The sequence below is a fragment of the Tamandua tetradactyla genome, chromosome 11, assembly GCF_023851605.1.
Source record: "Tamandua tetradactyla isolate mTamTet1 chromosome 11, mTamTet1.pri, whole genome shotgun sequence".
In the NCBI taxonomy this organism is placed as follows: domain Eukaryota; kingdom Metazoa; phylum Chordata; class Mammalia; order Pilosa; family Myrmecophagidae; genus Tamandua; species Tamandua tetradactyla.
In genome coordinates this window covers 23162961-23178686 of record NC_135337.1, presented here as the reverse complement: position 1 = coordinate 23178686, position 15726 = coordinate 23162961, and the positions used below count along the sequence as shown (strand labels likewise).

Genomic DNA, 15726 nt, shown 5'->3' with positions numbered 1-15726 from the left:
AAACAATAACAGAAAAAAAAGATTATATATACCATATCCCTTACTCCTCACTTTCATTTATCACTAGCATTTCAAACTAAATTTATTTTAACATTTTTCCCCCTATTATTTATTTTTATTCCATATGTTCTACTTGTTACTTGACCAGGCAGATAAAAGGAGCATCAGAGACAAGGTTTTCACAATCACACAGTCACATTGTGAAGGCTATATCATTATTCAATCATCCTTGAGAAGCATGGCTACTGGAACACAGCTATACCTTTTCAGGCAGTTCCCTCCAGCCTGTCCATTACATCTTGAATAACAAGATGAAATCTACTTAATGCATAAGAATAACCTCCAGGACAACCTCTCCACTCTGTTTGGAATCTCTCAGCCATTGATGCTTTGTCTCATTTCACTCTTCCCCCTTTTGGTCGAGAAGGTGTTCTCAATCCCTTAATGCTGAGTCTCAGCTCATGCCAAGATCTCTGTCCTATGTTGCCAGGAAGGTCTACACGCCTGGGAGTCATGTCCCACATAGAGAGGGGTAGGGTGGTGAGACTGCTCGTTGTGTTGGCTGGAGAGAGGGGCCACATCTGAGCAACAAAAGAGGCTCTCTTGGGGGTTACTCTTAGGCCTAAATTTTAAGTAGACTTGACTTATCCTTTGTGGGGTTTAGTTTCATATGAACAAACCTCAAGACTGGGGGCTCAGCCTGTAGCTTTGGTTGTCCACGCTGCTTGTGAGAATATCAAGAATTCAAGTTGGGAAAGTTGCATTTCTCCCTGTTCTCACCATTCCCCAAAGGGGGCTTTGCAAATACTTTTCCACTCACTGATCGAATCACTCTGGGATTCATCAGGGCATCACTCTGGACAAACCAACGAAATCTCATGTCCTACCTGAGATTCCAAGTACTTAATGGTGTTTAATCAAACTATCTACATAAGTTATATTAGGAAATGCACTAGTCAAAATATAAATTTTGTAACAAGGTTTAAAGCTTTTTGAAAGGAAAGTACAACTTTTTTTTCCCCTAAATGTTTTTAAAATTTTGTTTTATACTATACTGCAGATTTAATGTGTTAACTCTATTTTTGGGGGTGGGGGTGGGGTGTATGGACCGGAAATCAAATCCAGGTCTTCCCCATGGAAGGCAAGCATTCTACCACTGAACCACCCATGCACCCTATGTTAACTCTCTTTTTTAAACATTGACCGCAACTTAATATTTTCTCTTCTAACATCTTTTAAATCAGTATACTTGAATAATGAAGAGAAAACAGTTTTGCAAATTGTTAATCCCTTGGTGAAAGCTTATCATGCACATAATTTTACAAGTGAATTTTTTGGAAAACTTTAACATGAAATAAACTCATTTTATTAGTTAAAAAAAAAAATAGAACAGGCTAGCAGAACATCCTTGGCATTAATCCAAAGAAGTCAGAGCCAGAACCAAAGCCATATGGAAAACCTGGTGAGAAATGCTGCTGTTACTTAGTCTGTCTTCGATCTCTACTCTTTTCAAGTCAACTTTATTGAATTATAATTGTACAAACAATAAACGTACCCATTTTAAGTGTAGAGTTTATGAGTGCTGATAAATGAATACAATTATGTAACCACACAATCAAGATATAGAAAATTTCATCACTTCAGAAAGTTCTTTGGTACCTCTTTACAGTCAACCTCCATCCACATTTCCCAGCCACAGGCAATTATAGGTTTGTTTCTATTACAGATTAGTTTTTATTGTTCTAGAATTTCATTTAAATTTAATCATGTAGTATATAGTTTTGTGTCTAAACTGTTTTGCTCAGCATGTTTTTGAGATTCATTGATGTTTTAGCATGTATCAGTATTTCATTCCCTTTTATTGCTGAGTTGTATTACATTGTATGGGTGTGCCACAATATATTTAGCGATTCGCATATTGATGGGAATTTGGGTTTTTCCAGTTTCTTTTTATTACAAATAAAAATGGCATGAATATTCATACCACGAGTCTTGGTAAAGACATAACTTTCAGTGCTGTTGGATATAGACCCACGAGTGGAATTGCTAGGTCATATTGAAAGATTGTTTTCTTTAAACAAGAAACTGCCAAACTGTTTATCAAAGTGGTTGTCCCCACTAGCAATGTGTAAAGAGTTCTATTTGCTGTAATTCCGTTCTCATACTTGATACTATCAGTCCTTTTAACTTTAGCCGTTCTAAGAGGTGGGCAGTGGTTATCTGATTTTTTTTTTAACTGTTTAATATTTTTAAAGACATTTAAGAGATATATCAACAAAATGCAATTTGTGACTCTCGTTTGGATCCTAATTCAGACAAATCAACAAAAAGACATTTTGAAATGATTAAAGAAAATTGAACCTCTATTTGTATTAGATGATATTAGATAATAATTAAGAATTAGTCATTTTATTGGTATGATAATAGCATTATTGTTATGTATAGTTTTATGTCCTTGCAATTTTTCTGGAAAACTGAATTCCATGCTTATTACATGGAAATTTCTATGCCTCCAATTTAATCTTCATGGAAAGGCAAGCTTTTGTTTTAAAGCAACCAGAAAAGAGCAGTCAGGTACCACAACTACAAAGTGGTAGAAGGGAGCACAGTTAGATGACTATTTGCCAAGGTCTCAGTTGGAAATCCCACCAGTTCCTACTGATTGCCTAACATCTCAGTTTCTTCAGATTGAAACTAAAAAGGTAGGCTTAAAGGTGCCCAAGATATCTTTGTTACTCAAAAATATTCCCATTTCAGGAAAGAGAACATATTGAGGATCTGTTAATTTATTAAAATAAATATTTGCATTGAGAATAGTTTGTTCAGTAGCTTTGTTCACACTTTCACATTTTTAACACGTTTTAAGCAATTGTGTTGGTAAAGATCCTGATATTCAATTATACCTCACAACAGCCAAGACAATTACATCAGACACAAGGTTTTCATAATCACACAGTCACATTGTAACATCTATATAATTATACAGTCGTCTTCAAGAATCAAGGCTTCTTCTGATCAGTTCAACAGTTTCAGGTACTTCCCTCTAGCCACTCTAATACACCATAAACTAAAACAACAAAAGAGGTTCTCTGGAAGTAACTCTTAGGCATAACTATAGGTAGCGAAGCTTCTCTGCTATATAAGTAAGCTTCACAAGAGCAAGCCTCAAGATCAGGGGTTTGGTAGATTGACTTTGGAGTCCCTAATGTTTGAGACAGTATCTTGTTTCCCTGGTGGTAAAGTTTAATACTTCCATATTTTTTCTCTCTTAGGAGTTTTTTGTAGTTTTCAGTGTCTTATACATATCTTGTTAAGTTTACTATGATATATTTTGTGGTTTTTGATGCAATTAAAAAAATTTTGTTAAATATATTCCTATGTGTTTGATATTTTGATTTTGTTTTGGTAATAGGGTAATACTGGTTTCATAGAATGAGTTAAAAAGTGTTCCTCTTCGATATTCTTTAAGAGTTTGTGTAGAATTGTCGTTCCTTAAACATTTGGTAGAATTCACTAATAAAACCATATGGGCCTGGATTTTTCTTTTGAAGGTGTTTAACTACAGAGTCAGTTTCCTTTTTTTAAAATTTTTTGTTGAGATTTAGGAATTTGCCTGTTTCATCTAAGTTATCAAACTTATGGACATTGAATTTTTCAGAATATCCCTTACTATCCTTTGAATGCCTCTGGATTTGATAATGCTGCCTCATTTTTCATTCCTGATCGTTTGTTTTTTGTTTCTTTGTTCAGGCTAGCTAGACATTTATCACTTTCATTGATGGCTTCTAATAACTATTTTGGTTTCATTGATTTCTCTCTATTATTTGACCTTTTACTCTTCTCCTATTTTGGTTTTAATTTACTCTTTTTCTAGCATCTTAAGCAGAAACTTTGATCATTGGTTTTAGACCTTTCATATTTTGTAATATAGTTTTTTTTTTTTTTTTTTTTTTTTGAAGGAAGGAAGGATAGAAGGAAGGAAGGAAGGAAGAAAGGGAAACATCTTTAAACATTTTCTTGTTTTATTGTATTCTGTTTCTCCGTTTTTGTTACATGGGCTGGGGCCGGGAATCGAACCGAAGTCCTCCGGCATAGCAGGCAAGCACTTTGCCCGCTGAGCCACCGCGGCCCGCCCCTGTAATATAGTTTTTAAAGCTATAAATTTCGTTCTAGGCAGTGTCTTATATGTATCTTGCAAATGTTATATAGTGTGTTTTTATTATCTTTCAAAGAAAAATATTCTGTAACTTCTCTTGTGATTTAACTCATGAATTACTCAGAAATATGCTGTTTCATTTCTAAATATTTAAGACATATTATCAAGGACTCCCAATTTAATCCCATTGTCATCAGAGAATACATAGGTTATTTAGAAGTGTTTTGTTTAATTTCTAAACATTTGGGGCTTTTCATGATATCTCATGACCTGAGAACATATTCAATAAGATTTCAATGTTTTGAAATCTATCAAGGCTTCTTCTATGGCTAAGCATATAGTCTGTCTTGGTCACTTTTTGTGTACATTTGAAAAGCATGTGTGGTCTGCAATTATTGGGTGTAATGTTCTATAAATATCAGCTAGCTTACTTTCACAGGTTGGGTTCTACAGAAATAGATGCAGAGACAGTTCTAACTTGGGGTACAAAGTGTTTATTAGAGATTAACAGCTACGAAAAGAAGCTGTGAGAAGCAGCATTGGGCAGAGAGGTAATTTGAATTGCATGGTAGGCCTGACAAAGCCTTGGTCAAGTTGTTATAGCACTTTGGAGAAAATGTTGCCCACTAAAGTTGTCGTATGTCTGGCCAAAATGCCCAGAATTTATATTCTCACTCTATCTAGTCATTTAGATTCAGGACTTTGCATTAAATCCTTCCTTGAAGGAGGATCTAATAGACATCTTCACGTTTACCAAAGTTATGGTAGTTGATATGGTCAATCATATCTTATGTAACTTTATTCTTTCTTTCTATTCTATTGCTGAAAGAGGTGCTTTATAAATCTCTTAATTATGACTCTGGATTTAGCTGATTTTTGCTTTAGTTCTGCCAGTTTTTGCTTTCTCTCTTTATTTTTTTAATTTATTTTTTTATCTTTGCTTTATGTATTTTGAAGTTATGTTAAGTACGTATACATTTATAATGGCTATATTTTCCTGAATTATTGACCCTTTTACTGTTATCTATCTCTGTCTATTCTAAAAGTAATTCTTATCATTAGCCACTCTGATATTGTCTGTTTTACTGGCATATCTGTTTTCATCCTTTTATTTTTTTACCTATGTGTGTCTTTCTATTTAAAGTGAGTCTCTTAAGAATTAATACTAAATTACTTCAGGTAAATATAGAGACCTTGCAACGGTTATTGCTGGAGGAGGCTGACAGGTATAGAAGAATTCCCCATACTATGTTGGCAACTTTCATGTGAGTCTCAAAATTATTTCAAAAGTATTCATAATTGCTTGGTATATTTTTATGTTAACTTCTTTGAAATCCTTGTTTAATAATTCTGATATCAGTATTGTCTCTGTATTGGCATTTGCTGATTGTCTTTTCTCATCCAAGTTGAGATTTTTCCCGTTGTTTTTTTTTTTTTAATATGATGAGCAAATTTGGATTATATCCTGGACATTTTGAGTGTTATATTATGAGATTCTGGTTCATACTTAAATCTCCTATGTTAACAGACAGTTCTGCTGACATTAACCTAGTATAGTACAGTAATGATTGGCAGGATTCTGCCTCTTAGGCTCCTTGGTTGCTGTGCCTAGTGGGATAGGGATGGCTGCTCTCAGTGCAGGGTGGGCATGGTCCAGGAGGCTGTATCCCACAGTGCCATAGCAGCCAGGTAGAAGCCTTCTGTCCTGCAGAATCACTGTCTTCCCAGTCCTTTAGCTTAAAGTATGGGTTTTTCTTGGGGCTTTTTTTGTTGTTGTTGTGGTTCTATACCTGTTGGTGGTTTCAGATTGTGGGTTGCTTTAGCTCCAGGGTGGGATGCCTCCTTGGCAAAAAAACAAACAAACACAACTCCCCAGCAAACTCATTGCTGGTCATCCCTCTAGTCCTGAGGTCCCTAGCCACTCTGCTTTATTTCCTTCACCAGTTAGTTGCTTTATGTCTTTGGTGCAAGGCTGTTAGCTGTAATTGGCAGGAAGAATAGAGTGGAATGCGCTTATTCCATCTTATCCAGAACCAGAAGTCTCTTACTGGTTTTAATGATATTAGTTTCTGTATTTTATAATTTCATTTATTTGCCCTGTTTATTTTGTTTTTCAGGCAAATGAAGATAAAACAATGTCCACCAACCTAAAATATCTTTCCTTGGGAATTCTGGTCTTTCAGACTACCAGTTTGGTTCTAACAATGCGTTATTCTAGGACTTTAAAAGAGGAGGGACCTCGTTATCTATCTTCTACTGCAGTGGTTATTGCTGAACTTTTGAAGATAATGGCCTGCATTTTTCTAGTCTACAAAGATAGCAGTAGGTATCTAGAATCTTTTTTAAGTGAATGCAGTGTATTTAATTGTTTTGTTGTTACTTAATTTGACATGTACAAATAATGTATATTAATAACTGCATGTTTGAACACAATTGTCATTATTTAATGCCCTAGAATTTGGTACATTTCAATACTTTTATTCAGATAGTTGCTGGCATTTTATTCTAATCTATATCATGATTCCTATCTTGATTAAAAATACTTTAAATGTGAAGCAGAGTTTCTTCTTGCCTTTTTTGATGACTTGAGGATAAGAGTACTCCTCGTAATAATTTTTTACTAAATTCAAGCCTCTACTAAATTCAAACCTCTTTACTAAAGAGGGCTCGTAATATTTTTTTACTAAAGTCAAGCCTTTTCATTTTATTTGGATTAGTCCGACAGTGGGAATTTAATATACTTTTCTTATTTATTTATTTATTTATTTTTTACATGGGCAGGCACTGGGAATTGAACCTGGGTCTCCGGCATGGCAGGCGAGAATTCTGCCTGCTGAGCCACCATGGCCCGCCCTTTTTTTTTTTTCCAAGTTGGTGTTCTTTGGAAACCCATCATCGTGGCTAGTGTGGCTAAAGCATATTGATTTTGGGAGGAGAATGTAACAAAGAGAGATTGAATTGGTATTCACATAGCAGACAATGCACAATGGCCTTGTAGATCATGAATTTCATTGTAAAAGCAAGGGTTAATAATTGAATAATTTGAAACATGGTTTGTTTTGTATACTAAAACATGACAGCCTGACAGCTGTTTTGATAGTGGAGGAGGTGCAAGATTGGGAGCAGGAAGTCATATTTGGATGCTGTTAATACTAGTCCTCTCAAGAAGATGATGTTGGCTGTAACTAAGGTGGTGGTGGTAATGCTTATGGGGTTAGAGAAAAGAGCATGTTTATGAGAAATCTGTCTGAGCTATAGCAACATGACTTGCTGATGGATTGGATATAAGTACGTAGAAGAAAAGGAAGAGGAATACAGTTTGAGAGATAATTTTTATGTTTTTAGACTTAAATGGGTGGATAAATATGTGTCAAATGAATGGAATGATATATGGAAAATAATTTTTTCTGGAAATAAAGGTTTCTCTTTGGGCTGTGAAGTATATGAATATGGAGTACAAGGATTTATCAACTTATAGATTGCTTTAAAGTCAGGGATGGATGAGGTTTCCTAGAACATATTAAGAAAAGAAGAAGAGCCAAACTCTGTAGTGTTCCCAATATTTAGAGGTCAGATTGAGTGGAGAAATCAGCAGTAGAAGACTGAAGTAGTCATCAGCAACTAGAAAGAAAACCAGGAAAATGTAGATAGGGAAGCTGAGAAAGTAGTATATTTGCTGTTGAGGTCAACAGCAAAAGTATGAACAGTAGTATCAACTACATTTAGCAATATGGACCTAAAGATATCTTTGACATGAGTAGTTACAATATGGAGAGGGGAGATAAAACCAACCAAAACAAAAACCTTCTGTATACTAAACTAAGTGAAAAGACAGGTCACCAACTTGAATCACAGATATTTGCATCACATATAACCACCAATTTTGGATACCCAGAATGTCTAAAGAACTCCTACAGTGTAATAAGAAAAAGTCAACCCAGTAGAAAAGGGGGCAAAGGATATAAATAGGCAATTCATAGAAGAGGAAACATATATGGCCAATAAAGATATAAAAAAGATACTTAGCCTTACTAGCAGTCAGGGGAACTGTTCTAGTTTGCTAGCTACCGGAATGCAATATACCAAAAATGAATGACTTTTAAAAGAGGGAATTTAATAAGTTGCAAGTTTACAGTTTTAAGGCCAATTAAAGAAAGTCTATAGAAATGTCCAATCTAAGGCATCCAGGGAAAGATACTTGGTTCAAGTAGGCCAGTGATGTTCAGAGTTTCTCTCTCCATTAGAAGGGCACATGGTGAAGTCTGCTAGCTTCCTCTTCTGGCTTGTTTCATTGAAGCTGTCCTGGGGGCATTTTCCTTCTTCATCTCCAAAGGTCTCTGAGTGTTGGACTCTGGTTCTCTCATCTTTCTATAGTGATTCTGCTGCCCTTGCCTTGTTCTCAAAAGGAGCGCTCTCCAAAATCATGTCTCCTCTTTTATAGGATTCCAGTAAACTAACCAAGACCCACATAGAACAGATGGAGACACGTTTCCATCTAATCAAGTTTAATACCTATAATTGATTGAGTCACATCTCCGTGGAGATAACCTAATCAAGTTTCTAGGCTATAGTGCTGAATAGGGATTAGAAGAAATGGTTGCTCCCACAAGATTGATTAGGATTAAAACATGGCTTTTCTAGGGTACATAAATCCTTTCAAACCGGCACAGAAATAAAATTAAAACCACAAAACAACAGCTTCATTACCCTCAGACTGACAGAAATAAAAAGTCTAACAATATGAGGAATTGGCAGGAGTGTGAAACAAGACCTTGCCAAACTGCTGGTGAGAAAAATGTGATCACACTAATTACTTATTTAATTTAAAAATTAAAAAAATAAACATATTCTAGAATTTTTTTTGCCTAAACTAAGAAAAAATTATTTTGGATACTTTTATTTTAGTTACTTAATTTTTTACTTATTTGGAGGTGAGGAAAGGATGGGTATCAGGTAGCAATCTTTAATATCCTTTTATTTCAAGAGAATTTTCATAATCAACGTTTTCTGTTTAATGTTAACATGATAATTAATCCACATAAAGATTATTATCTACAAAGTAACATTGTTGGTGAAATGGGTAGGATTCCTTAGAATTTCTCCTTTATTTAGAGGTGTAAGTATCCATTAAAGTACTGTGATGTTTTTTGTGGCTTATACTAAAGGCTAGCTAATTCATATATCATTTCCGACCCCTCTTTACCTTTCCTATCTCTAATGTGGAGAATATAAAGGAAAATACTCAATTTCCCAGCTCCCTGCAACTAGTGGTAGCTATGCAACTCAGTCCTGGTCAGTGAAAGCAAATTAGATTACTGATAGTATGCTGTCTTCTCTTCTTCCTTTTTGCTGCCTGAAATAAGAACAAAAGACACAGCATAGGGTGACCTGGTTGTAATAATTATTCAGACAATAGATGAAAATCATGAAGGTAAAAGCCAATTTATACTACAGATGGCAGACTGGAAAGAGAGAAAGAGTCTGGGTCCCTGACGGCATCACTGAGCTGTCATAACAGGTTTGGGCCTAGACTCATACCAAATGAGAAAAATCTTTCTGGATTTGAGCCAGTGTTACTTAGTATTTCAGTTTCCTGGTTGCTCAAACAAATACCATGCAATGGGCCGGCTTATGAAATGGGAATTACTTGGCTCACAGTTTTAAAGCTAGGAGGAGAAGTCCAAAATCAAGGTATCAGCAAGGCAATACTTCCTTCCCAAAGACAGTGGCATTCTGTGGTTGGCTACCAGCAGTCCTTAGTTTTGGCTTTTCTGTCACATGGCATTGCACGTGGCAGCGCCTTCTTTCTCCCTGGCTCCCTTGACTTCCAGCTTTTGGCTGTTCCCCAAGGCTTCTTTCTCTCTGGCCTTCTCTATATGGCTTCCAGTAATAGGATTCAGTCCCATCCTGATTCAGATGGGCCACACCTTCACTGAAGGAAATGATCAAAAATCCTATTTACAGTTGGTTCAAGCCCACAGGAATAGATTAAGAAAGGACATGTTTTTCTAGGGCATATAACCCCAAGCAACCACAGTTGGGTTTTTTTGTTTGTAGCCAAACCCAATCCCTAACTGATTTACTTTGATTAATGTCTTCACAATCATTAAATGACATGAATGGCTGATGGTAATGGAATGCACAAAATACAAGTTTTTATAATGTTGCTACAATAAACTAGGTGGACAAATATATACATTGGGCCTTTCATTATAAATTATATATATATCTATTCACTGATACATGTGTATGCGTGTGTGTAGAGGAAGATACATATATATAAAATCTAACAATTTTTAATGTATTATCTTATAGTACTTAATATTTGAAAAATTAGCATCATAAAGGTGTATTTCAGATTTAGAAGTGTATTAACATGTAGCCTAATTTCTCTTTACAGAAGAGAAAACTAAAGCTTTGAGAGGGTAACTTGTTTGAAATTACTTAATTACTTATTTTGTTCATTTCATATGTTTTCTCTAGAATGTAGTCTAAGAGCACTGAATCGAATACTACATGATGAAATTCTTAATAAACCTATGGAAACGCTTAAACTTGCTATTCCATCAGGGATATATACGCTTCAGAATAATTTACTCTATGTGGCACTGTCAAATCTAGATGCAGCTACTTATCAGGTACTTAAAATACATTTTTAATAGTCATTTTAAAAAACAAACAAACAATAACATTAGCTATTTTCTTTTTCAGGTCACGTATCAGTTGAAAATTCTTACAACAGCATTATTTTCTGTGTCTATGCTTAGTAAAAAATTAGGTGTGTACCAGTGGCTCTCGCTAGTAATTTTGATGACAGGAGTTGCTTTTGTTCAGGTAACTATTCAAGATAAGTATACCTTTCATTATTATCACAGTTTCAAAACCTAATTTACTGTGCATGGAGAATTTTTTGTTATTTTTTGAAGCAAGTAGATGCTTATTCCTCAAAATTAACACATTGTTTTGAGGGCCTCCTTTGTACAAGATACCATACTGGGCACAAGATACAAAGAAATTAATAAAAAGAAACCATTCTATGTAAAAAAAATGAACAGTCTAGTTAAGGAAATAAGATACTGCATGAAAAAAACAAAGCTAGTTTTACTGAATATCTAGAGCAGTTGTTAATCACTCCCTTTTTACTGTCACTTAGCTTCTTTGATGCTGTTAATTGCTGGTTCTTCTCATTTCTTTCTACTAGTTACTTATCAGTCTACTTTATGGGGTCCTCTTCCTTGATATTCTCCTTTGATATCAGGGTTGCCCAATTTTTAGGTATTGGAGTTTTTTTATTTGTTTTAATAATTTTGTTGTAAACCACAAACAAACGCACATTCTTGACTTACAAACATTCCGTACATGGTGTACAATAAGTGACTCACAGTAGTTGTATATTGATATACAAATAGTTGTATATTAATCACCATGATCATTTTTTGACAGGTATTGGAGTTGTTTGAAGGCCTGTTATTTCTCTTGATGTATATCCTTATTTTTTCATAAGAATTGGGAAATTTTCAGTGATAATTTCCTCCATTAGTTTTTCTCCTCCTTTTCCCTTCTCTTCTCCCTCTGGGACGCTCACAACACGTATATTTGTGCGCTACATGTTGTGATTGAATTCCCTGAGTCCCTGCTCATACTTTTCCATTATTTTCCCTATATTTTCTTTTGCTTGTCAGATTTCAGGTGTACCATTCTCCAGTTCACTAATCCTATCTTCTGCCTCAGAAATCTAACATTGTAGGTTTCCATGTTTTTTTTTCCTCTCCTCTCCTGTGCCTTTCATTCCCATACATTTTGTGATTTGTTTTTTCAGACTTTCAGTTTCTTCTTTTTGTTTGTTCCTAGCCTTCTTTATATCCTCCCTCAATTCATTGATTTGATTTTTGATGAGGTTTTCCATTTCTGTTCGAACATTCTGAATTCATTGTTTCAACTTCTGTATCTCATTTGAATTGTTGGTTTGTTCCTTTGACTGGGCCATATCTTCAGTTTTCCTAGTATAATTCATTATTTTTTACTGGCATCTAGGCATTTAATTTCCTTTATTATTTTATTCTGGAGATTATTTTCACTTTTTTTACCTAGGATTTTCTTGCTGGATGACTTTGTCATCTGTCTGTTCTTTGACATTCAGTTCAGCTTATTCTAGACCTCTAGTTTAGTTTTGTTTAACAGATTAGAATTTTTCAGTTCTTGTTTTCTTGTTTCTTGCCCTGCCTGTATGGTGCCTTTTTTTTTTCCCATTAAGAGGGTCTACTTAGGTATTATAGACCCCAGTCAGATTTTCCCAGACAAAACTAACCTCCTCTCAGTTGAAGAGAGTCATCTGCATCAGTTTTCCCTGAGGGTGAGACCCAGCAGATTGAAAGACTTTCCTTTGAAGCCTCTGGATTCTGTTTTTCCTGTCATCCCCAGTATGTGCATCACTCCAGAAAAAGAAAAAAGAAAAAACTCAAACATACCATACATCTTTTCCCTACCTTTCATTAACCATTATTGTTTCCATCTACCCAATTTATTTTACACTTTGTTCCCCCTATTATTTATTTTTTATCCATATTTTTAACTCATTTGTCCACAACCTAGGTATAAGAAGCATTAGGAACAAAGTTTTCACAATCACACGGTCAAATTGTTAACGTTGTATCTTTACACAATCATCTTCAAGAATCTAGGCTATTGGAAACAGCTTTATAGATTCAGGTACTTGCCTTTAGCCACTCCAACATACCAAAAACTAAAAAGGGATATCTGTATAATGAATAAGAATAAATTCCAGGATATCCTCTTGACCCTGTTTGAAATCTCTCAGCCACTGAAGCTTAATGTTGTTTATTTCTCTCTTCCCCGTTTTGGTCAAGAAGGCTTTCTCAATCCCTTGATGTCAGGTTCTGGCTCATCCCAGGATTTCTATCCCATCTTGCCAGGGAGATTAACATCCCTGGGACTATGTCCTATGAGGGTGGGTGGAGGGGGAAATACAGTGAGCTTACCTGCCTCATTGGCTTAGAGAGAGAGGCCACATCTAAGCCACAAAGGAGATTCTCTAGGGGTGACCCTTAGGTCCAATTAAAAATTTTTTTTTCCTTTAATATTTTTATTATAGAACCTTAACAAACATACAGACATTCTTGACATATGAACATTCTATACATGCTGTACAATCAATGGCTCACAATATCATCACATAGTTGTGTATTCATCACCATGAACATTTTTTGAACATTTGCATTACTCTAGAAAAGAAAGAACAAAGAAAAACCTCATACATACCCAACCCTCTCATTGACACTAGTATTTCAGTCTACTCAATTTTAACCTTTATTCCCCCATTGTTTGTTTATTTTTTATCTATATTTTTTACTCACCTGTCCATTTCCTAGATAAAAGGAGCATCAGACACGAGGTTTTCATAATCACACAGCCACATTGTAAAAGCTATATCATTATACACATTTCTCAAAAATGAGAAACAAGGCTTACTGGAACATAGCTCAACAGTTTTAGGTACTTACCTCTAGCCGCTCCAATACACCATAAACTAAAAAGAGGATATCTATATAATGCGTAAGAATAACCTCCAGGATAACCTCTCAACTTTGAAATCTCTCAGCCACTGACATTTATTCTGTCTCATTTCTCTCTTCCCCCTTTTGGTCAAGAAGGTTTTCTCAATCCCTTGATGCCAGGTCCTGGCTCATCCTAGAACTTCTGTCCCATGTTGCCAGGGAAATTTACACCCTAGGAGTCATGTCCAACATAGGTATTTTTTTCTAATTTCTCTCTTCCCCCTTTTGGTTAAGAAGGTTTTCTCAATCCCTTGATGCCAGGTCCTGGCTTATCCCAGGATTTCTGTCCCATGTTCCCAGGGAAATCTACTCCCTGGGAGTCATTTCCCATGTAGTGGGGAAGAGCAATGAGTTCTGTGTTGGGTTAGAGAGAGAGGCCACATCTGAGCAACAAAAGAGGTTCTCTGGGAGTGACTCTTAACCTAATTTTAGGTAGGCTTAGCCTATCCTTTGCAGGAATAAATTTCATAGGGTTGAGCCCCAAGATTGAGGTCTTGGCCTATTGACTTGATTGTTTCCATTCCTTGTGGGAGTATCAGAAATTCTCCAGATGGGAAAGTTGAACACTTCCTCCTTTCTCCCCAGTACCCCAAGAGGACCTTGCAAATACTTCTTTATTCACTGCCAAATTACCTTGGGATATATTGGGGCATCATACTAACCTGGACAAACCAACAAAATCTCACACCCTATTCAAGATTCCATCTGCTTATGGTGTTCAACTAAACTGACCATACAAGTTAAATTAGGAAATTCACTACCCAAAATATAAATTTTACACCAAATAAACATCCCTCCCTTTGGTCTTACACAAACATTGAACTTTTAAAATATGGATGATATAATCCTTTACCCTGTATTTTGATCTACCTTTGTCCTACCCAGATCAACTTCATTTATATCTCTACTCGAAGTCAGATCGCCTTTTCAACTTTTTAAACAGTTCCTGTATGTATGTGGTACTGCTGACTTGCATAGCTTTAGAGCTCTAATTCTGAGTCTCAGGTGTCACATAAATATCTGAAGTTTCTGGGAGCAACCAGGTTATAAATAAACAGCTCAGTATCTCAGAATTTAGAAATAACAGTTACAACTTGTGGATATATGTGACTGCTGTACGAGCTTGCAATGTAGGACCCTTTATCAGCCCTAACCTGATAACCCATGCTCTTGACTTCAGTTCACCAAGTTTTATATCTAATGAACTGTAAGTTCTTACAATCTAGGATCCTTTACAATAAGCCCCAACCTGATAATCCATGCTCTCAACTTTAGTTCACCAATTTTTATGTTATAGTTAGTCCATATGATTGAGGCATGATAATGTTCATCTTTCTGTTTCTGACATTTCACTTAGCATACAGTCCTCCAGGTTCGTTCACCTAGTTACATGCCTCTCAATTTCATTCCTTCTTGCTGGCTGGTCAGTAGTTTGTTGTATGAACCATAGTTCCCCTTCCATTCCTTGTACCCTTAGGCCACCTCCATCCATTCTGGATTATGAACACTGCTGCCATAGAGACCAGTGTGCAAATTTCTGTTTGTGTCCCCACACTCAGTTCCTCCAGGTATATATTGAGCAATGGGATTTCAGGATCATTTGGCAACACTACCTTTAGCCTCCAGTGGAACTACCACACTGCCCTCCAAGTTGCTGCACCTCTCCATTTCTCTACCAACAGTGAATAGGTACATCTCTTTCTCCACATTTTTCTCTAGCACTTATTTCTAAAGTTTTATTCATGCATCATACAATCCAATCTAAGTGTATAGCCATGCTTCATCACCATAATCTATCTGAAGACATTTCTTTTTCTTCCATGAAGAATCCATACCTCTTCCCCATGCCCCCCGCCTTTTAACATTTAGTTTTGGCAAAATGCTTTTGTTACATTCAGTGGAAGCATATTACAATGTTATTGGGTTTTTTTTTGGCTTTTAAAAAGGGGAATATAGTAAGTTGCTAGTTTACAGTAATAAGGCTGAGAAAATGTC

The 15726-nt window shown here is 35.7% G+C and overlaps 1 protein-coding gene across 3 annotated transcripts in view; it reads left to right on the top strand.

The window, feature by feature from the left end:
* Nucleotides 1-15726, top strand: part of SLC35A3 (solute carrier family 35 member A3) — an 84235-nt gene that overhangs the window by 22979 nt on the left and 45530 nt on the right. For all 3 annotated transcript variants that reach the window (XM_077120141.1, XM_077120143.1, XM_077120142.1), the window contains exons 2-4: nt 6274-6478; nt 10640-10794; nt 10868-10990. In XM_077120141.1, the coding sequence (XP_076976256.1) occupies nt 6274-6478; nt 10640-10794; nt 10868-10990 (483 nt within the window). The remainder of the gene's footprint in view (nt 1-6273; nt 6479-10639; nt 10795-10867; nt 10991-15726) is intronic.